The sequence below is a fragment of the Cotesia glomerata genome, linkage group LG5 (genome assembly GCF_020080835.1).
Source record: "Cotesia glomerata isolate CgM1 linkage group LG5, MPM_Cglom_v2.3, whole genome shotgun sequence".
Lineage (NCBI taxonomy): Eukaryota > Metazoa > Arthropoda > Insecta > Hymenoptera > Braconidae > Cotesia > Cotesia glomerata.
This window is the reverse complement of record NC_058162.1, coordinates 1,589,372-1,610,493: the sequence shown is the minus strand read 5'-3', so window position 1 is coordinate 1,610,493 and position 21,122 is coordinate 1,589,372. Positions and strand designations below refer to the sequence as shown.

Here is a 21,122-nt window from a genome sequence, read left to right as displayed (position 1 = left end):
ATTAACAAACCAACATGTACACTAACACGCTTGTGCTCTATTATTATGATTTTTTTTAGTGTTTATCTTTTTAAGTTACCAACAGATAATAAAAAATTATGGAGGCTAGTTTTTGAATTTAAAATTTACATTCACATAAATTAATTCATCAAAATATTCTTAAAATAATAAAAGCTTGGATATAATTAAATTTAAAATTAAACAAGTTTAAAAAAAAATAACTAAAATAAATTCTAATTAAAACAATTGAAAAATTTGCAGGAAAAAGCTTAAAATTTTTGAATAAATTCAAATAAAAAAAATAATAAATTATAAGATTATTTTTTTTGAGCATTAATTTTTCGACGAAATGGATTAAAATTATACATCGACGATGAGTCACTGATATTATCTTTACCAGCGTCACCATTAAGAGTCTTTTCTAAGCTTTTAGTATTGTTAATGGTCTTAACATTATTTACTCCTTTATTATGATTTTCTTTATTAATTGCAAAGGCTTCTTTAATTGTAGATTGTCTTAGAGTATTTCTTGGAGTAAAATTAACTTGATTATTTATTTTATATAAATTGTTTTTTGTCAATTGCACTCGACTTTTTGGAACTGTTCCTTGATTCGGAGTAACTATTTTTTGCCTGAAAATTAAATCGATATCAAAAAAAATTTTTTTTTAATAATAATAAATTAAAAATCAAATACTTACGGATGAATTTTAGACTTAGTATTCACAGAATTTTGAATTCCATTAACACCATTTAATTTACCACTATTATTACCATCAATTTTTATTTTTTGAATTGGTAGTTGACCATATCGCTTCTCATTTTTAAAATCAAATTGGTTGTCATAACCAACTAGCACTGGAGGAGTTGGAATTTTAATATTAGTTGATGGAGTTTTTCTAATGAAAGCTTTTCTTGTTTCATTTAAATATTCACTACAAAAAAAATTATCCATTAAATTTTTTTACTTATCAAATCAATAATACATCGACGTTCTAATTAGCAAATTGTCTAACTCCATTTTAGAGAACCTTTTATTTGTACGAAAAAAAAAAATTAGTTCAAAATTTATTATCACTTTAAAAAACCATTTAATATCATTATTATCTAATAGAGATACAGTATTTAAGTTTGAATCATTCAAATAATTTATAATTGGATTATATTGCTACATCAAAATGTTAAAAAATCACCCTCTAAAAAATAAGGAGTTAAACAAATTGCTAATTAGACCGTCGACATTCACAATATCACCACTTTTATTTTTATTTTTATTTTAGCTTCATTTTCATTATTTATATTTATATTAAATTCAAATATCACTTAAAATAAAATATTTTATTGTTCCTATTAATATATACTGCCGATCGACGTTATTTTACAATAAATAAATAATAAAATAAAATACCTGTATTCAAACAAATCATTAGAACAATCCAAGCATTTTTTTTCTCGTTTCAAAATATCAGACAATATAAAATCCCAATCATCTTTATTCCATTCTCTTGCTCCAAGTTTTATTTTTTTAGCACTATTTTCACTACCTACATTATCACACTTTCTTTTATTATTATTATTATTATTATTATTATTATTATTATTATTATTATTATTATTATTCTTAAGATCTCCATTTGCATGCTCATTAACTAAAAGGTCTATTTTTTCCAATTCTTTATCAGATAAAAATTCATTATCAACCCAAAGATTATCTTGTTGACTGGATCCATTTGCTAGATCAGTCTGGGTTTCTTTATCGCTCAAAAATAATTTATCATTAACAGCTGGATCATTTTTTTCTGAAGTGACAACTCTAGTCTTCTTTACATTGGAATCCTCTAAGTTTTGCTCCAGGATTGTCAATGCTTTGTCAACTCCTGTGCAAACAAAACTAGGAGAATAATTGAATAAAGAATTTTCTACAATAACGGCATCATTATTATTATTAATTATGTCATTAATAATGACTTGATGATTTGTCTGTTCTAAATTATTAATATCATTATCAGTAAGCTTAAAATCATTTTGATCCAAACTTATCCTTGATAACGACCGTGTAGCTTTTTGGAGTTCTTGACAGCTGTCAATATCATTTAATGAGTGAGAATAAATATTCTCATCAAAATGAATTGAGTTTTCTTGTTTTACTGCAACACTATTAAAATTTTGATCGTCAATCTCCAATTTACATGTTGTACATAAGCTTTCATTGTCGACGAACTCAAAATATTCTTGATCTTCTTCTAATAATTTATCAAACGCTGTTTTAATATTATTCATTTTTTCTTCAATATTCATTTTTATTTTGAAATTAAATAATAAATATAATTATTTTTTATCTTTAATAATAGAGAATATTTATTAACTGTCAAGAAACTACTTTTGGATTATAACTTGAAATCAAAAAAACAAAATGGCTTCCGTTGTTCCGTTAATAAAAAAACCAAAAAGCTAATTTCATGTCATTCAAAAATTTGCGGCAATTTTTAAAATAATTATTTATTTAAAAATAAATAAATCAGTATTTTAAATCTCGCGCTAACATAATGTTGCGCTAAAGCTCTTTGCGCATCAGTTCTTGTCAGTGGCAGTGTGTGGAAGTAAATTGATGAAAATATCTGTTTTTATTTGTATCAACAAAAATGACACATCCTTCATTATATAAATGGTGATCACTGTACAATGTTAATTTGTTATAACTTATAACACTGTATAATATATAATTAGCAACAGTTATTATTAAATACATATATATATATATATATATAAGTAACTATTGATTTTCATGAAATAAATTATAAAAAATTATGGCTGATGAAAGAAATTTTCGTTCCTCATATTATGAAAAAGTGAGTATTATTTTATTTTTTTAATTTTATAAAATAACTATTAATGACAGTTATTAAATTAATTAATACAGAAGTCAGCTGATGATTTTTTTTAATTTTTATAACAAATCAATTATGATAAAAAATATGAAAATTAATTTAGAAGATATTTAATAATTTTAAGAATTTTTGTAACAAATAAATTATGGCAAAAAAAATTATTGACATGTAGAAATTTTAATAAATTAAAAATGCAATTTTTTAGGACAAATTTTTTTGTTAAATAAAATAAAAAAATGGTGTCAAGTAACTGCTAATTTTAATGTCATTAAAAAAATGCTCCTAAAAATTTTTTTAAATAATTTTTTATTAATTTTCACACTTAGAGTTTTTTTTATGATAATTTCATTGCTATAAAATTCTAAAAAAATTTATAATATTTGTTAATTTGAGCGTTATGACAGTTTAATTAATTTTATAGGTAGGATTTCGCAGCGTTGAAGAGAAAAAGTCATTAGAAATTTTATTAAAAGAACAACCATTTGATAAAGCAAAGTTAAAACAATTTTGTCTCCGATTCACAGTACCTGTAATCCACAGAAATTTTTTATGGAAAATATTGTTCGATATTACGCCAATTTATACAGAAAGTCATGATTTTGTGGCCACGCAAAGAAAAAAAGAATTTCATGACTTGGAAAAGGCATTAAGAGTTACTAAAATAGTTGATGAAAATTCTAAACCTCATCAAACATTACTTATCATGTGGTTATTGAGAAAGAGGCGAGCTAAGTTGGACATAAACTCTCAGTTAGAGTCCTCATTGTTTAGGTAAAAAATATAAGTAGTTTTAAATAATAATAAATAGAATTAGTTATTAATTTAATTTTTAGTTATTAGTAATTAATTTAGTTATTATAATAGATAATTTTTTATTTAGAGCAATGAATAGAATGGCTGAAAGTCTCTGGCATATCATGGATGGCGACCAGGAGTATGAAAAAAAAATAGATATTTATTGGCTGCTAAGTGGATTTTTGGATCATGTTGATAAATTTTATAATGACGTTGGAAGATTAATAGAGTGTACTCTGGCGCTTCTAGAAAAAGAAGATTCAGATCTTTATGAACATTTGTTACAGTTTGAAGTATTTAATAATATTCCTTTCGATCGATGGTTCTGTTCCTGTTTTGCCGAAACTATTTGTGACGGATCTCTCCCTAAGTATGATGAATTATTATGATACTAAAGTTAGTCGAAGTTTTTAATTTTTTTTTCATTAATTAAATTAGAACTAAAAAATATTTTTTAAAAATTGCACTTAGAATTTTTCAAGTTTTTTACAAATAGAAATTTTTTTTTATTAATATTTAAAATATTTAAATGACTAAACAGATAGACATTAATTTATTAATTTGAATGGTATTTAAAAGAAATCTAAACAAGTTGTTAATATTGTAATTTAAAAAAATGTTTGAGATTATGAATATGCTGTTTTACTCTATTACATCTATTGAATTTGTAAAAACGAGACGAGGATGCTAACCATAAGATTTTTCTGGTGAATCTGAAATAAATCAGCGAAAGTTGCAATTCCCAAGATTTAGTCATTTAAATATTTTTTTTCTAACAATTTTTTCAATTAAAAAAATTCTAAAAATTTTTACATGTCGGGTAACTTGATTTTCATTGAATTATTTACTCTACAATAAATACACCAATATATTTTTAAATAACTATTTAATATTTTTTAGAATTTGGGATAAAATAGCAGTTGGAGCTTATAAAATTCTTGCATTTGTTGCTGCTGTTATTTTTATAACTCTTCGACGATTCCTATTGAATTGTGATAGCTTAGACTGTGTATTGGACACAATTTCACACGTAAGTTCCAAGAAAAATTTCTGCAAAACGTTTAACATAATAAAATAAAAAAATTTTTTTAGATAAACGAGGAAACGTCTGAAATGATAGTCAACAAAGCGATAGAGCTTTGGCAACAAAGCGGCTCTGCTCTTGTGACAATGTCACCAAATACCAATACTATAAATCTAACATAAAATACATGACGTATCAATTATAAAAAAAAAAAATTACCTGATAAAATTCTTTTCTACTAATATTTTGTAAATAATAAATCTTACCTGCAAAAAAATCTAACTAAAAAAAAAAAGAACAATTTTTATAAAAAAAAAATTAATAATAAAAACAAGTTTACTGTTCCTTTATCTTAAAAATAATTTTTTATTGATGCAGTCATACATCATACATATACAATTTTTTTTCTCAATGATAAATCGAGCTCTAATTTTATTAAACAGCTATGCATCCATATCTTCTGTCCTTACTTATAATGCTTTAGTTTTTTTTTTCTTGTATCACTTTAATTACGTCTCACTCATTGAACTTTTTTATTTTCAACTCATGAGTTTTATTTTATTATTTTCGTATGAATCAATTTAATACGTAATTACAGTACAATTACGTGAATTAACTTGCGTAAAAACATAGATTATCGATATTTGTAATTTATTTTATAAATCTTATGATACATAAAGTCAATTATTTTTATTTTGACTTGTACACTCCTCAACACTCAAAGATTTCTTGGTGTATTAAAAAAAAATAATACATTTTCATTTAATCAATTTGTATAATTTTTTTCTCACGATTATATTTATAATAAACTCACCAGGAGTTGAATTATTTTACTTGATAATTTATTCCGAGCTTTAAGAAATTGTAAATGCCGACACAAGAGTTCTTTGAGTTAATTTTATTTTTATTTCATTGAATTGACAAGATCGATTCCCATTTTTATTTATACATTTGCCAAGGCATTACTTATTTCATTTTTCATTTATGTAATAATTAATGTAGGGGTTTGTGGTCCGACTTAAAAAAATTATTTAAAACTGGCTTTGGCTTTATGATCAAGAACTCGCACGATTGTCCTTTATCATCGACGAGAGAGAGAGAATTCAAGTAAAAAATGTTTTTTTTTTTTAAAAAACAATCGTGAAAATTATTGAAAAGATAACAAACAATAATTGTACAATCTTTGATTGTCTCAGAGATTGATTGAGCACTTATTATTAATAATTATAAACGTTATAAATACTTTTAATTTATTGAATTTTTTTAACTATTTTTTTTTTGGATTTTTCTTTCAATTTTTTGCTTAAAAATTACTTTATATAAAAATTTTCGTAATAAATTTGTGAACAAGTGATATGATTGAAGGTAAAATAATAACAAAGATTTTATGTGTGAAGAAATAAAAAATTTGTTAAAAGTTTGGTGATAAACATTTTTTTAATATATTTGCAAATTAATTGCTTAGTTTTTAAAAAGTGAGATTTTAAAGTGAGGAAAAAAAATTGATAAAAATTTTTAGAAGTTAAAAATTTGAAATTAAAAATCATTAAAATTAATTTTTTTTTATATTTTAAATAAGGTAAAAGACCCAGTTGCTGACACTGGCCTAGTTATTGACACTTGCAATTTTATTTTAATTAAAAAAATGAAATGTTCTCAAAAAACCAATTTTCTTAAAATTTATAATTAAGAAATGACCTTGTATCTTGTGAACTATTGACATTTTTAAAGATATAAGCTCATCCCGATGTTACTTTCATCAAGACCTTTCATTTGAGTACCCACATCAATTTTTCATATATTTATATATATTATATATATATATGTATATATGAAAAATATATCAAAAATGCATGTGGGTACTCAAATGAAAGCTCTTGATGAGTGTAACATCAAGATGAGCTTATATCTTTAAAAATATCAATATTTAAAAAAGTACAGTGTAATTTAATATAATAAAGAAATGACCTTTTATCTTGTGAACTATTGATATTTTTAAAGACATTAGCTCATCCCGATGTTACACTTATCGAGACCTTTCATTTGAGTACCCACATCAATTTTTCATATATTTTATATATTTATATTATTATATATATGTATATATGAAAAATATATCAAAAATGCATGTGGGTACTCTAATGAAAGCTCTTGATGAGTGTAACATCGGGATGAGCTTATATCTTTAAAAATGTCAATAGTTAACAAAGTACGGTGCAATTTAACAAAAGTCATTATTTAATAAAGTAAAATTTTATTTATTTATAGTTCACAAGTCACGGCAGTCACACAGTGACTACAAGGTTGCTAGTATTCATTAATTTATTAGAGTTGATTTGTTTTCTTTTAATTAAAATAAAATTGCAAGTGTCAATAACCAGGCCAGTGTCAATAACTGGGTCTTTTACCTTAATATGTATATTATTGCATCATTAATTAATTAATTCACAATCATACGTTAAAAAATTGTTTGAATGTATTTTTTTTAAATAAATAAATACTTAAATAAATTTATAAAAAATAAAATCAATGATCGTCTCTCTTTGGTTCGTCGAGTATGAAGTTAAAAAGTGCGGTTACAAATAATAACGCGATACCAAAAGCTCGCAGTCAATTAACAAAATTCTACGGAGATTTTAAATTAATAAAAATTCAATTTTTTTTTAATTTTTATAACTATGTGAAAATACTGTTTTTTCTCTTGCAATGGCGTTAAACTTATTTTTATCGTTTACACTGAAATAACTGCTGCAAGTCCTTTTATTTGTGCACTCGGCAGAAGCTAATTATGATTAACAAATAGTTAATCACACAGCTATTTATTATTATAATTAATTTTAGATTATTACTATTATTATCATTAATTTATATTTATAATTTTTCTTTACAATATTTTTCAGTCAATGGAGAACTTTAAAGTCAATCGCGATTAAAATTACATACTCAATTACACAACTAGTTTTTTTTTCTCCGTTCTTCATTAAATATATTTTTCAATGATGTTGATTTTTGATTTACGCGAAAGACAACAAAATATCCTTGTAACTCTTTTTTTCTTATTGTTGCTGATGTTGTTGTTTCATTTATCTCTATATCAAACACAGAGATGGACTTTAAAAAGCCTGAAAGTCCCTACAACCTTCGATTAATTGGCAGCATAGGCCTTTTCTCTATGTTTATTATTGACAACTTGCCGGAATACCGGAAAAAATGGCTAGAGAGCTGCTGAATTGCAGTTGTCGACTAGAGGAGACAGTGGTCCTACTTTACTACGACCACTGACGATTCTTTCCGGTTCAAAATGAACGTCCAATGATAAACCTGCAAGGTAAAATAAAATTATTTTTTATCTTTAATAAAGAAACAATTCAACACACTGTAAAATTAAATTATTATTATTAAAATTAGCATAAAGCAATAATTTAGTTGTAGATGATTAAAAAATAACATGCAAATTAGTTTATTTCTTCTGAGTTTAACTTACAAGTTTTTTAAGTAGTAATTTATATCGATGATATAATTTTTTTTTATTTTAATAAATTTTGGTAATTATTTAAAATATCGTGAAAGGAAAAAATAAAGATTTTGATAGCTTTTTTGCCTTTAAAAGTTGGAAAAAATTTTGGCTTTCATATTTTTGGATAAAATTTTTATTTTATCTTTTTTTGATAAATTTTTTTTTGAAAAATTCATTAAAAAGCGAACAATAAAAAAAAAACAATTGAATATCACAATTTTCTAAAAAATTTATAATTTTTTTTTTTAATTTGTTAAAATTATGATAATCAACTTTTTTTTTTTAATTGTTCATTTTTTTAAGTATTTTTCAAAAAAAAAAAATATATCAATCAAATCAAATAGAAATTTCGTTTAAAAAAATAGTTTTTTTGCCTTAAAAAGCTAGAAAAAATTTTGGCTCTCATGTTTTTGGATAAAATTTCTACTTTATTTTTTTTTTTTTTCGTTATTTGTGATATATATTTTTTTTGAAAAATACATGAAAAAATGAACAATTAAAAAAAAAAGTTAAATATCACAATTTTCTACCAAATTCATAAATTTTTTTGAAAATTTGTTAAAATTGTGATAATTAATTTTTTTTTTGTTTTTGAACTTGTTCGTTTTTTAAAGTATTTTTCTAAAAAAAAAATATATCAATAAAATCAAATAGAAATTTCGTTCAAAAAAAAAATAAAAATAAAAATAAAAATGGTTGACTCCACTTGTAAATAATTACCAATTTTATTTTTACTTTAGTAAATTTTTTCATAGAATGTTACTATGAAGTATTTATAAATGAAAGGAAGAGGGTGATTATTTTTGGAATGTTAACAAGATAAATAATAATTGTAATTTTCAGGATAAATAAATAACGTGTGTTATAAAAATAACTAATAGCAAATGATTCACGGACATTTATAACTCGTACTATTTTATATCTTTATCGTGAGTGACCTCGATCTACTTAGGCATATGAGCCCTCGAGCATAATGTATTTTACCAATGAAACCGACGTTTGAGTAGGCAAAATGAAAAAATAAACCCACCACCAGAAGCTTATGCATCCATCTCTAGCAATAAACGGAAAACCTGTAACGTACATTTTTGATATGCGTATTTACCAGATGGCCTGCGTGATGTGGAAGAGTGATGATGCAATGGACCTGTTGCCATTGGGCTTGTTTCATCAGGAATAAACGCAGCTACTAATAGCGCGCATATCACAAGTAATGCACCAAATACAAAGGGAGGTCCTGGCACCAACTGAAACCCATTCTTTATGTGACAACGATAGATTAACAATTTAATAATTAATATTAATTTACTTTAAAACTAACTCATTGTAATTTTTTTTAATGATAAAATTTTGTATCGTAAGGTAAAAGACTCAGTTATTGACACTTTTTATTTTAATTTAAAAAAATGACTTTTGTTAAATTACACTGTACTTTTTCGACTATTGATATTTTTAAAGGTATAAGCTCATCCCGATGTCACATTCATCAAGAGCTTTCATTTGAGTACCCACATGCATTTTTGATATATTTTTCATATATACATATATATAATATACATAAATATATGAAATATATGAAAAATGGATGTGGGTACTCAAATGAAAGGTCTTAATGAGTGTAACATCAGGATGAGCTTATATCTGTAAAAATGTCAGTAGTTCACAAGATACAAGGTCGTTCCTTAATTATGTTAAATTACACTGTACTTTCTTAACTACTGAAGTTTTTGAAGATATAAGCTCATCCCAATGTTACACTCATCAAGAGCTTTCATTTGAGTATCCACATGCATTTTTGATATATTTTTCATATATACACATATATAATATATATAAATATATGAAAAATTGATGTGGGTACTCAAATGAAAGGTCTTGATGAGTGTAACATCGAGATGAGCTTATATCTTTAAAAATGTCAATAGTTCAAAAGATACAAGATCATTTCTCAATTATAAATTTTAAGATAATTGGTTTTTTGAGAACATTAAATTTTTTTTTGATTAGAGTAAAATTACAAGGGTCAATAACTGGCTCTTTTACCTTAAATATTAATTTTTTTTACCTGCGGAACAACGTCTATATGTATAGTAGTTCCTGTTTGATTACTGTCTTCCAAAAAAGAAGGTTTTAGAGGTAGTGACGGCGTTTCGTCGTTGAGATCGACGTGAAATAAATAGAATATAACACCAAACATAGCTGGCCCAAGGCCATTGCATAGACCTCGCATTCCTGTAACCATTCCCTGAACTAGTCCCTGCTTATCTGCGTCTGAATGCATTGATACGAATGCAGAAATCGCAGGATAGGTGATACTGGAGACTGATGCAAGTACTCCAGCTGCCCACATCATCCTAGAAAAAAAATTATTGATTCATTTTAAATTATCTCCACTGTAATTTAATAAATAATTTAAAAATATTCATCAATGTCTATTGATTATCATTTTTTTACACTTGGTGAGTAAAAAATAATCTCTATTTATATCCTAATAAAGGACTCTCCTACCACAGTTTAATTTAGCTAATACTTTTATTATTTGAGTACTTATTATTATTTGAGAAAAATTTTTTACAAGACTTCAGGTAACATCAACAATTTTATTAGTTTACTAATTGCTATTGACTGCTTTTTTACCCTCTTTATTCGATTGAATTATCTTACATATGTTGGGTAATGGTATGTCATTAATGTCACGTCGTGAAATTTCATTAAATGCCAAGTCAACAAATTGTGTTGAAAAAAAGCCTGCGGTTATATTGATAGTAATTTTTTTTTTTTTTTTTTTTGTACATTTGACAAGAAGGAAGTCGTGATATAAAAAAATATTCACGACGTTTATTGTATTTATATAGAACTTTATATAATGATGCTTTAATATTTATATCTGCAAACTAAATATAATTTTTATAATTAAATTTATTAAAAATTCAATTTTTAAAAATCAATTTTTAAATAAAAATTTTAAAATTCAATTTTTAAATAAAAATTAAAAAATTTGAATTTTTTAAATAAAATTATTATAAATTTAAATTAAAATTATAATTATTTAATCTAAAAATATAATATACAAAGTAGTTTAATGAGTATCAGTAAAATAATAATAAATGATATATGTTTAAAGTTATGAGTAAACACTGCAAGTAAAATATAGACGGTAAAAATCAATATGATTGCTAAGTAAACTAAACAAAGCCACGTAGCTTCAAGGATGTATCGAACATCGAGTTTTCATTTACTAACTATTATCATCTGGGATTCTAACCATCCTCTAATTGATACTGATGGCATGTTTTAATTTTATATTAAATTATTTTGTACATGTTAATCCGATATTAAATTCATTACCTGATTACCTCAAAAGTTACGGTCAATAAATAGTTATAATAAAAAAAAATTAGTTATTTTTAATAATAATAATTCTGACTGTAAAAATTGTAATTATAAAATAAATTAAAAAAAATTACCAAGTCTGTGATCCAAATCCGTACCACATGAGTTGAAGCATTTCGAATAGTAAACCAAGCATGATTGTATGTTTACTACCAAGTGTCTTCATTAATGGACCAAGCAATATTTGTGCTCCAACACTTAGAATACCAACAATGGCAATAAATACCGCAACCATTACAGCTGAAAAACCCATTGCGAGTTTCAGGTAAACAAATATACAACTATATTGACCTGCTTCGGGCAAATAGCTTAAGAATACTGTGACACACAGCATCAATATGGTATGATCTTTTCCAACCTAAATAAATAAAATATATCAATTATTCTGTGTTTAATATTTAATATTTTATATATTTAACATTTCTTTTTGTTTACCAAATAATTATCTAATCTAGATATGATTTACTAACTATGAATCATTACAACAGGTGTTCTGTGATGTGTTAATAAGATATGAATTGAATATGTTGCAATGATAATTGAAATATTTCATATTTAAATAAAAATTCCAATCAAAGCTAGCAGTCACTTGATCATTTTTTAATTTTATTCAACAAGTTTGTTACAAAAAATTATTTTTAAAAAATTGCATTATTAATTTCCTAAAATTTTAACAAGTCAACTTTTTTTTTTCTAATTTTTTTTTACCATAATTTATTTCTATAAAAAATTCTAGATCTCAGCTAACTTAATTTTAATTAAAGTTAGCAATCATGACCATTTTTTAATGTTTTTTTAACAAAAAAATTTATTATAAAAAATTATTTTTAAAAAATTGTATTTTTAATTTTTTTTAATTTTTACGTCAATTTTTTTTATAATTTATTTTTTAAAAAAATGTTAATTGTCATAAATTCTACCTTTCCTAAAGCCGCAAATGGATCAGCCTGTTCCCAAGATATAGGAACTGGTGGCCGAGCTTTTTCAGGCAAGCTTTCCGGTACTGCGACAAGTATAAAGAATACATCAAGAACGGCAATAGCTGTTGCTAAAGCAACAGCTAAATTTTCCCCATAAACGGTCATCGTCCATGCTCCTAAAGCAGGACTAATTACCATACTTGCTGCAAATGTTGCAGATACCTTAAAGAAGAAATAAAATTAAAAATGCTTAAATAGCAGTAGGAGATAATAAAAATAAAAAATTACCAATCCATATGCTAAAGATCGTTGACTTTCTTCAGTAACATCTGCTACGTATGCAAATACAACAGAAAATGTACAAGCAAAAACTCCGCTAATAGAAATCATTGCGAAGAACCACCAAGTGTTTATACTCATAAGTGGAATTGGTGCACATGTGAAAGCGACTGTTATCAGAAGAAAAAATTTTCTTCCCCAAACGTCAGACAATGCACCAATTAACGGCGCTGATAAAAACGAGAGTAGTCCTTTGATTCCCATTATCAAACCATTCATTAAAAATGTATGATCCGGAAAAGTTTCGTTTAGCACAGATATTATCGGCATCGTCAGTAAACCCCAAGCGAAGAATTCCAAAAATATTACCACCAATGCATGATACACACTCGCTTCTCCCACACCAGAGCTCTGGAACAAAAATACATTTTTATTGATTTATTATTTTATCAAATATTAACATTTAGGAATTAAAAATAAGAAATGACTAGAAACCTTGCAGTCACTGTGTGACTGCCGTAACTTGTGAACTAGAAATAAATAAAATTTTGCTTTATTAAATAATGACTTTTGTTAAATTGTACTGTAATTTTTTAACTATTTATATTTCTAAAGATATAAGCTCATCCCGATGTTACACTCATCAAGAGCTTTCATTTGAGTACCCACATGCATTTTTTATATATTTTTCATATATACATATATATAATATATATAAATATATGAAAAATTGATGTGGGTACTCAAATGAAAGGTATTGATGAGTATAACAGCAGGATGAGCTTATATCTTTAAAAATGTCAATATTTCACAAGATACAAGGTAGTTTCTTGATTATGTTAAATTGCACTGTACTTTCTTAACTATTGAAATTTTTAAAGATATAAGTTCATCCCGATGTTACACTCATCAAGACCTTTCATTTGAGTACCCACATACATTTTTGATATATTTTTCATACATACATATATGATATACATAAATATATGAAATATATGAAAAATTGATGTGGGTACTCAAATGAAAGGTATTGATGAGTATAACAGCAGGATGAGCTTATATCTTTAAAAATGTCAATAGTTCACAAGATACAAGGTCATTTCTTAATTATGTTAAATTGCACTATACTTTTTTTAACTATTGACATTTTTAAAGATATAATATAATTTAAAGATAAGCTCATTCCGATGTTACATTCATCAAGAGCTTTCATTTGAGTACCCACATGCATTTTTTATATATTTTTCATGTATACATATATATAATATACATAAATATATGAAAAATTGATGTGAGTACTCAAATGAAAGGTCTCGATGAGTGTAACATCGGGATGAGCTTATCTCTTTAAAAATGTCAATTTTTCACAAGATCATTTATCAATTATTCATCTAGAAATAGAGCAAAAAACCGATTTTATCATATAAATATCCTGGAAACAAAATTTTTTTTATTCTCTTAATAATATAGATAATCGTAGTACGGTTTCATAAATAGAGTTATCAAATATCATTTACTTTTTATTTTAACTCAAGAAACTTTTCAATTTCTCATCAATTATTTTCTCCATTAGATTTGAATAAAAATTTATAACTAATAAATATTTATAAACAAGTTCAAGGTACTATTTTTGTTCCACAGTATTTAAAATAATTTTTTTGTAACCAGCAATAAGAGATTAATAAAGACAATGATTGCTCAAGGTTAAAATAAATATTGGTAATTAAAGCTTATAAAAAAAATTGGTATTGTTGGGTTATAAATATCAATCTGAGTTCAATGATAAACTATTTTAGAGGCTGACCTTTAAATGCCTGTAACATCTCTGAAAAAGACTTAAAGACGGTGCTATTATGTCAGGTGTTATTTCTTCATTATCATGGAGCTCAGAACAAGAGGGATCTAGGCCCTCTGCCCCACCTTTTGCCCCGGGGGGCATGACACCTTGGTCACAACCCCCTTGTTTATATTTTATTTTATTCTACTTTTCTTCATTTAATTTATTAGTTTTACAGTACAAAATCCACATTATCAAGGTGGCATAGTCTTCTTTAAAATAATTTATATTATTTTTCACCAGCTCGCACATTTATCACAAACAATTAAATGCTAGATCATCACAAAATAATAAATATTTTTATAAAAGCTCACAAATAAATATCCGATTTATTTAAACAATTCAATTTTCTTCTTTTGATTTTTTCATTTCAAGGTTAGCAAAATCAGCCACTCAGTGATTTAATTTCTTCAGCAAAAAATACCCGAGAGTAGAAATAAATGATTGTGATATTTTTATACAATGACAGTCTTTGCCAGTAAATATTACGCCTGCAGCAGTCAGCTGACAATCATCCATAATTATTCAGAGATTTTCTTCCACATTTTTCTTCCATAAATAATATTTTTAATTAAATTTCTTTATAAAAAAAAAAAAAAAACTAATTTTTCAAAATAAAAAAATCCCATAAATTTTAATAAATACTCCAATTAAAATTAAAATAATGAATAAAATATCAAATTTTCGTAGAGAATAAATTGTTAAATAAAATAAAAAAGGCAAAACACAAATTCTCCGACAACAATTGTGTTACTAACGCGTTCGTTATAGACAAACTAGTAACAGCTAAAGCAACTCCGTCGACGACGTTTGCGATCGAACGCATGTCGTTCCTGTGACCCGGATCCTCTTCGTTCTTTGTCGTCACCAGGCCAGTTGCTTCATAACTTTCCAGTATTTAATTTTCTTCTTTCTTCATTAACTTCTTTATAAATACACCTGTTTTCAAATAAATATATTATTAATAAAAAACACTATTATTATTATTATAACTATTATTTTGTCAATCGATATTCTGATGACGTACACGCCATTGTCTTATTTTTTTTTCTATTTCACTAAATAGAGTTAATTTCACCAAAAAAATATTACCATAAATAATATTTAAATTTCTTCTCAATTATTTATAACTTAATTTATTTATTTCAGACATTTTTAAGCTTTAATTTTTTACCGGACCAGTAATTGATGTCCAGCAATATTAATTATTTAATATTAATTATTTATAATTAATAATAATAACTTTTCTTCCAAAAAATGCCTCCATAAATGTCACTGATCACTGATGACTGATTTATAATAAAAATAATTATTTAAAAATTAATTTCTTCTTCATTAAATATTTTTTAATAAAAAATCCACTGAGCTTGTTTGATAATGTGCTTTTTTTAATGAAATAATTAAATGCTTGTATCAAATAACATATTTACAGTCGTAAATTTTCTATATACTAAAATTTACAGTGTTTGTTCGCGAAAAAACGACGTACCACTGCATTGCCGACCCTCTACTACTTTTAATTCCTGAAAGTGTGGGTGCTTTGATCTTCTCCCTTTACCGTACATACTTATTCTCTTTCTCCGTCGGTCACTTTTTCTCTAAATCCATCCTCTCTTTTCACTCTTGTCATCTATCTCAAACTATTTAGGCATTACATATGTCTATCTTTTACACATACATAAATATTCCCATGTATATATATTTATATTATGTATGTAAACCCCAAGATAGAGAATCAACCTCTACGTTGTGTTCTGCGACCGCGCAGATGCTTTTACAGTCAAAATTAAATACCTTTACTCATATTTTCTTTACCAAAAAAAAAGTTAAAAAAAACCTCTAAGTATTATTCATATTTATGATTAATTATGCTTAGTAATGACATCAAATTTTTTTCATGACATAAGATGATAAAAAAAAAACTTGAAGTTATCTAAAGAAAAAAAAATAACATGTTAAATGGACATATATACGTCATACGTGTAATGCAGATAATCTTTAAATACTGGTTTCATCTATAGTACTTAACACTTGCATAAATTATTTACTCAGTTGTATAAATATTTTTATTAATTTATCAATAAAATAAAATATGATTTAAAAAGAATTTTTTATTAAGTTTTTTTTTTTTTTTTTTTTTTTAGAGTAATTAATTATTCTAAAAATTACTTTTGTGTATGAAAAATGAAAAGGTGCATAGTAAACTGATAAAATATTTATTATATACACTGAAAAAAGGTGATAAGAATGTATTCAGGTGTATTGCTGATAACGTGTATGCGTAAAAAAGTTATAAAAAAAATGAGAAATAACTTCTAGGCAAACATTAATTACTATATTATCGAAAAAATATATATTTCAAATTAACTTAAATAGTTGAATTACTTAAGCTTATCATTAAATTATAAAACATAGTTTTATAAAATAATTATTTAAAAAAAAAAAAATAAAAATTTTAATTGACAAAAAATATTAAAAAATATTTTTGTCATTTCTTCTTTTATTTTGTATTATTGACAAAATAAACCAATTATACTTTATTGAATAAAAGTAATCCTAAAAAATCTGGAAGAATTATTTTTTTAACACACTGTAAAGATAAAATAAATAGACATATTTTTTAAAATTATATTAATTCTTAAATCAATAAATTATGTAAATAATAAATAAATGAATGAATTACCGTAATAACTCCATCTTTAACAATAGACTTCCTACTTCTTATGATCATGCTGACTATTTTTTGTGAGATCTTGGCGGGTATGCTAATGCACTGGGCGCACAAACTTTTACGCTTTTTTAGTTTCATCAAATTGGATTAAAAGTAAAATTTTTAAAATAATTATAATGTTAATTATTAAAATTATTACCCATCACAAATGGTGTGTTTTTTCTTATAAAATAATTCTATTGGTTATTTATAATTTATAATTTGTTTAGAAAATAAATGAATAATTGTTAAACAAACTTAATAATATTGATAATTATATCAATAATAAATTGATGACGTTAAATAATCCTCATTGCCGTAGGTGATGTAGTATAGGCTACACAAAAAACTCAACCACCATAATGCGATATGTCATACAAACGAACAAATTTTTATTTAATATAATATAGACAAAGATCAAGGTATAGTTACGTTATTGTAATTGTAGAGTAGCATAAACTGTGCGAAGAAATGAGAAATACAAAATGGAGAACGACGCAAGCGCCAAAGTGACAGTCAGTAATTTTTCTTACCTATTAATGGTAAGAAAAAATTTTTTGATTTTTTGGCACCCAAAAACTTGTCCATTGAGTTTCGAGTCTACATTTTATTGCCACCAAAGACATTAAGGACATTTGTCGCTTTTTTTCTTTGCCACTTCCACTCTATTTCCACTGCACGGAGACGAGGGTCGGTCGGCAGCAGGTCTGAAAAAAATTTATTTAATTAAATTAAACAAATTATACTTTTTATTAGAATTATTCCGTCGCTCTGTAATATTTATTAATTATTAATTATTAATTAATTTATATTTAAACATTTTTTATTTTAATTTATTATTTTTTATTTATTAATTTTTTTCAGCAGTTTTAACAGTGAAGTGCAGAGTTTAAACCTACAAAGGACAAAATGTGGTCGTCAATGCTTGAAGCCTCTAAGATGAATCCATTCGTGGCACCCAAATGTCAGGGACAAAATGATAACAGTCAGAGTTTAATTCCAGGTCGTAATATCGGTGCCTTTAGCGTAGCAGAAGGTGGTAAGGAATAATTTTTTTAATTAAAACACTAATTTAAAAATTTAAAAATTTTTCTTTTATCTACTAATAAATAATTTTGACACGATCAATACTTAAATTTCATTTTAAATGATCATAAATTAATTTAAAATCTAAGTTTTTTTTTCTTTTTGATAATCGATGTCATGTGACATGAACTTCATTCGTAATTCTACTGATAATAGAAAAACGTGTGATAAATGTTGGACAGATTTAAAAACTCCATTTTTTAAAGTAATTTTTATTTTCTAGATATTAAATTTAGTGATTTTGTAAAATAAAAATGAATTATATAAGAGTTATTATACATGAGGTTAGCTATGTATCTTACTCTTGTGTCAGTGGAGCAACCGCGCGGGAGTAATTGCGTAATGACGTCCATTTTGTCAAGGTATTAAGGTCTTTGTGACCTTGAAGATAACTTTATTTACCCTCTTATCATTAAATGGACCCACAAAAAAAATTGTATTTAGTTAATTGCCTCCTGAGTAATTTCTAGCTTCTTAATAATTAATAAAGTTGTTAGAAATTAATAGATTGATAAAAAATCTGAAGAAATTTCAATAGATGTCTAAAAACTGATGTCCATCAGCTGATTGACAATCCGACCTTGATTCAGGGTTACTAATGCTAAGATTGCGGACAATAGCTCAAAATAAACTATATCCTAAAAATACACAATATATACATACTCAATCAAGACCTTGCTTGCTTTTTTTCTGTGTCACTTTCATGAATGATTTTTTCTTCATTGAGTAAAATTTAATTGTTGTAAAAAATTTATTTTATAAGAAATAATAATAAAGTTAGCCGACATTTTCGATTATTTTAAATCGCTGCAATAAAAATTTTTTAAATTGCACTTTTAGTTTCTTGAATTTTTTACAAATGAAATTAAAAAAAAAAATTTTTGTCATAATTTTTTTAATAAAAAAAATTCTAAAAATTTTTAAATGTCGGCTAATTTTCTTTTCATTTCTAAAAATCAAACATAAATTTATTGAATAATTATTTTGTAGAATTTAAGCAAAATAATCCTTCAACTTAATAATTTTTATTTTTTTTTATTCTGCAGATAGCTGCGAATTTGGATCGAATCATTACTTTATGCTATGCGGTCTCGGTGGTATTTTGTCTTGTGGGCTTACTCACACAATGGTAACACCCCTGGACTTGGTGAAATGTCGTATTCAAGTGGATCCTGAAAAATACAAGAATGTAGTCACTGGATTCAAGGTAAACTATTTTTATAATAAATAAATCCTAACTAATATAAAAAATAATAAATTTATTTTTATTTAAAAAATAGGTAAGTTTGCAAGAAAGCGGAATGAAAGGATTGGCTAGAGGTTGGGCCCCAACTTTCTTCGGTTACTCTATGCAAGGATGCTTCAAATTCGGTCTGTATGAAGTCTTCAAGGTCTACTACTCTGCTTTGATCGGCGAGGAGCTTTCATACGAGTACAGAACAAGTTTGTACTTAGTATCTTCAGCTTCTGCTGAATTCTTCGCTGACATTGCCCTTGCTCCTATGGAAGCTGCCAAGGTAATTAATCCGTACTGCTCACAAGCTTAAAAAAAAATTCTTGACTTGAGGGTAAATTTTTTTGGCTTAAAAAAATTTTAAGATTGAAAATTTCTTGAATGAAGTTATGATTGAAAGTTTCTTGAGAAGAAAATTTCTTTTTGCTCCAAAATAACTTTTGTCTTCCTTAAAATTTTCGTGGTGCACAAATTTTTTTTTCCGAGTATACTCGTATTTATTTATTTATTTATTTATTTAGTAATTAATTACCTTATTAAGTAATTGAGTAATTAATTAATTTATTTATTTAGTAATTAATTACCTTATTAATTAATTTATTTATTAATCAATATACGCCTATCGGCAATTTAGATCAATAAAAATTATTTAAAATTAAATAAAATTAATTTAAAAAATTAATTAGAATTTAATTAAAAAAAAAAATGATGTAAATGAGTAATTGTCTTATCATAGATAAAATTTATTTAATTTAAATTTAATTATTCTAGGTCCGTATTCAAACCATGCCTGGCTATGCAAACACTCTCCGTGAAGCTCTACCAAAAATGATGGGTGAAGAAGGACTTGGTGGTTTCTACAAGGGTCTTGTCCCACTTTGGCTCCGACAAATTCCATACACCATGATGAAGTTCGCTTGCTTCGAGCGTACTGTTGAGTTGCTGTACTCACATGTCGTGCCTAAACCCCGTCAAGAATGCACCAAGGGCGAGCAGTTGATTGTCACCTTCGCTGCTGGTTACATTGCTGGAGTATTCTGTGCTGTAGTATCTCACCCAGCTGACTCTGTAATTATTTTAGAAATTTTTTATGTTATTTTAAAATTTTATTAAGAATTGAATCATGTATTTTTATATAAATATTTAACTGCAGGTTGTATCAAAACTTAACCAAGAAAAAGGAGCCACAGCTGTTGATGTATTGAAGAAACTAGGATTCGGTGGAGTATGGAAAGGACTTGGACCTAGGATTGTTATGATTGGTACTCTTACTGCTGCTCAATGGTTCATCTACGACGCCGTGAAAGTTTACCTTCGTATGCCACGACCACCACCACCAGAAATGCCCGAATCTCTTAAAAAGAAGTACGGAGTCGCTTAAGATTCTAGCAACTGCGTTGGTGTTGAATAGATTAATAAATAAATAAGAAAAATTGAAA

General features: G+C 25.6%; 4 protein-coding genes across 12 annotated transcripts; 2 read left to right on the top strand and 2 right to left on the bottom strand.

Annotated features, from left to right (window-relative positions):
• Positions 1-317: 317 nt before the first annotated feature.
• Positions 318-2,318, bottom strand: LOC123265283 (putative uncharacterized protein DDB_G0286901). Its single transcript, XM_044728969.1, has 4 exons — positions 1,625-2,318; positions 1,409-1,585; positions 702-935; positions 318-633 (listed from the first exon to the last, which is right to left on the bottom strand). Exons 1-4 carry the CDS (start codon positions 2,296-2,298, stop codon positions 318-320), a joined length of 1,401 nt encoding a protein of 466 aa, XP_044584904.1. The 5' UTR covers positions 2,299-2,318.
• Positions 2,319-2,649: 331 nt separating this feature from the next.
• Positions 2,650-4,949, top strand: LOC123265452 (TBC1 domain family member 7). Of its 2 annotated transcripts, none has more exons than XM_044729239.1 (5): positions 2,650-2,668; positions 3,310-3,659; positions 3,769-4,053; positions 4,584-4,713; positions 4,776-4,949. In XM_044729239.1, the coding sequence occupies exons 1-5, from the start codon at positions 2,666-2,668 to the stop codon at positions 4,887-4,889; spliced, it is 882 nt and encodes a 293-aa protein (XP_044585174.1). In that variant the 5' UTR covers positions 2,650-2,665; the 3' UTR covers positions 4,890-4,949. The 2 variants fall into 2 exon arrangements, with proteins under 2 accessions (XP_044585174.1, XP_044585173.1); XM_044729238.1 differs by lacking the exon at positions 2,650-2,668 and adding an exon at positions 2,675-2,849.
• Positions 4,950-7,795: 2,846 nt separating this feature from the next.
• Positions 7,796-17,786, bottom strand: LOC123265438 (hippocampus abundant transcript 1 protein). 7 transcript variants are annotated; one of them, XM_044729206.1, is made up of 7 exons: positions 17,337-17,786; positions 12,826-13,227; positions 12,538-12,759; positions 11,692-11,975; positions 10,290-10,578; positions 9,309-9,483; positions 7,796-8,028 (listed from the first exon to the last, which is right to left on the bottom strand). In XM_044729206.1, exons 1-7 carry the CDS (start codon positions 17,460-17,462, stop codon positions 7,922-7,924), a joined length of 1,605 nt encoding a protein of 534 aa, XP_044585141.1. In that variant the 5' UTR covers positions 17,463-17,786; the 3' UTR covers positions 7,796-7,921. The 7 variants fall into 7 exon arrangements, with proteins under 7 accessions (XP_044585141.1, XP_044585143.1, XP_044585147.1 ...); XM_044729208.1 differs by having other exon boundaries at positions 9,309-9,471; positions 17,337-17,781; XM_044729212.1 differs by lacking the exon at positions 17,337-17,786 and adding an exon at positions 14,621-15,243 and having other exon boundaries at positions 9,255-9,483.
• Positions 17,787-17,932: 146 nt separating this feature from the next.
• On the top strand, positions 17,933-21,110 carry LOC123265449 (phosphate carrier protein, mitochondrial). 2 transcript variants are annotated; one of them, XM_044729234.1, is made up of 6 exons: positions 17,933-18,068; positions 18,231-18,402; positions 19,496-19,656; positions 19,730-19,966; positions 20,455-20,751; positions 20,837-21,110. In XM_044729234.1, the coding sequence occupies exons 2-6, from the start codon at positions 18,273-18,275 to the stop codon at positions 21,062-21,064; spliced, it is 1,053 nt and encodes a 350-aa protein (XP_044585169.1). In that variant the 5' UTR covers positions 17,933-18,068; positions 18,231-18,272; the 3' UTR covers positions 21,065-21,110. The 2 variants fall into 2 exon arrangements, with proteins under 2 accessions (XP_044585169.1, XP_044585170.1); XM_044729235.1 differs by having other exon boundaries at positions 17,958-18,068; positions 18,228-18,402.
• Positions 21,111-21,122: the final 12 nt, after the last annotated feature.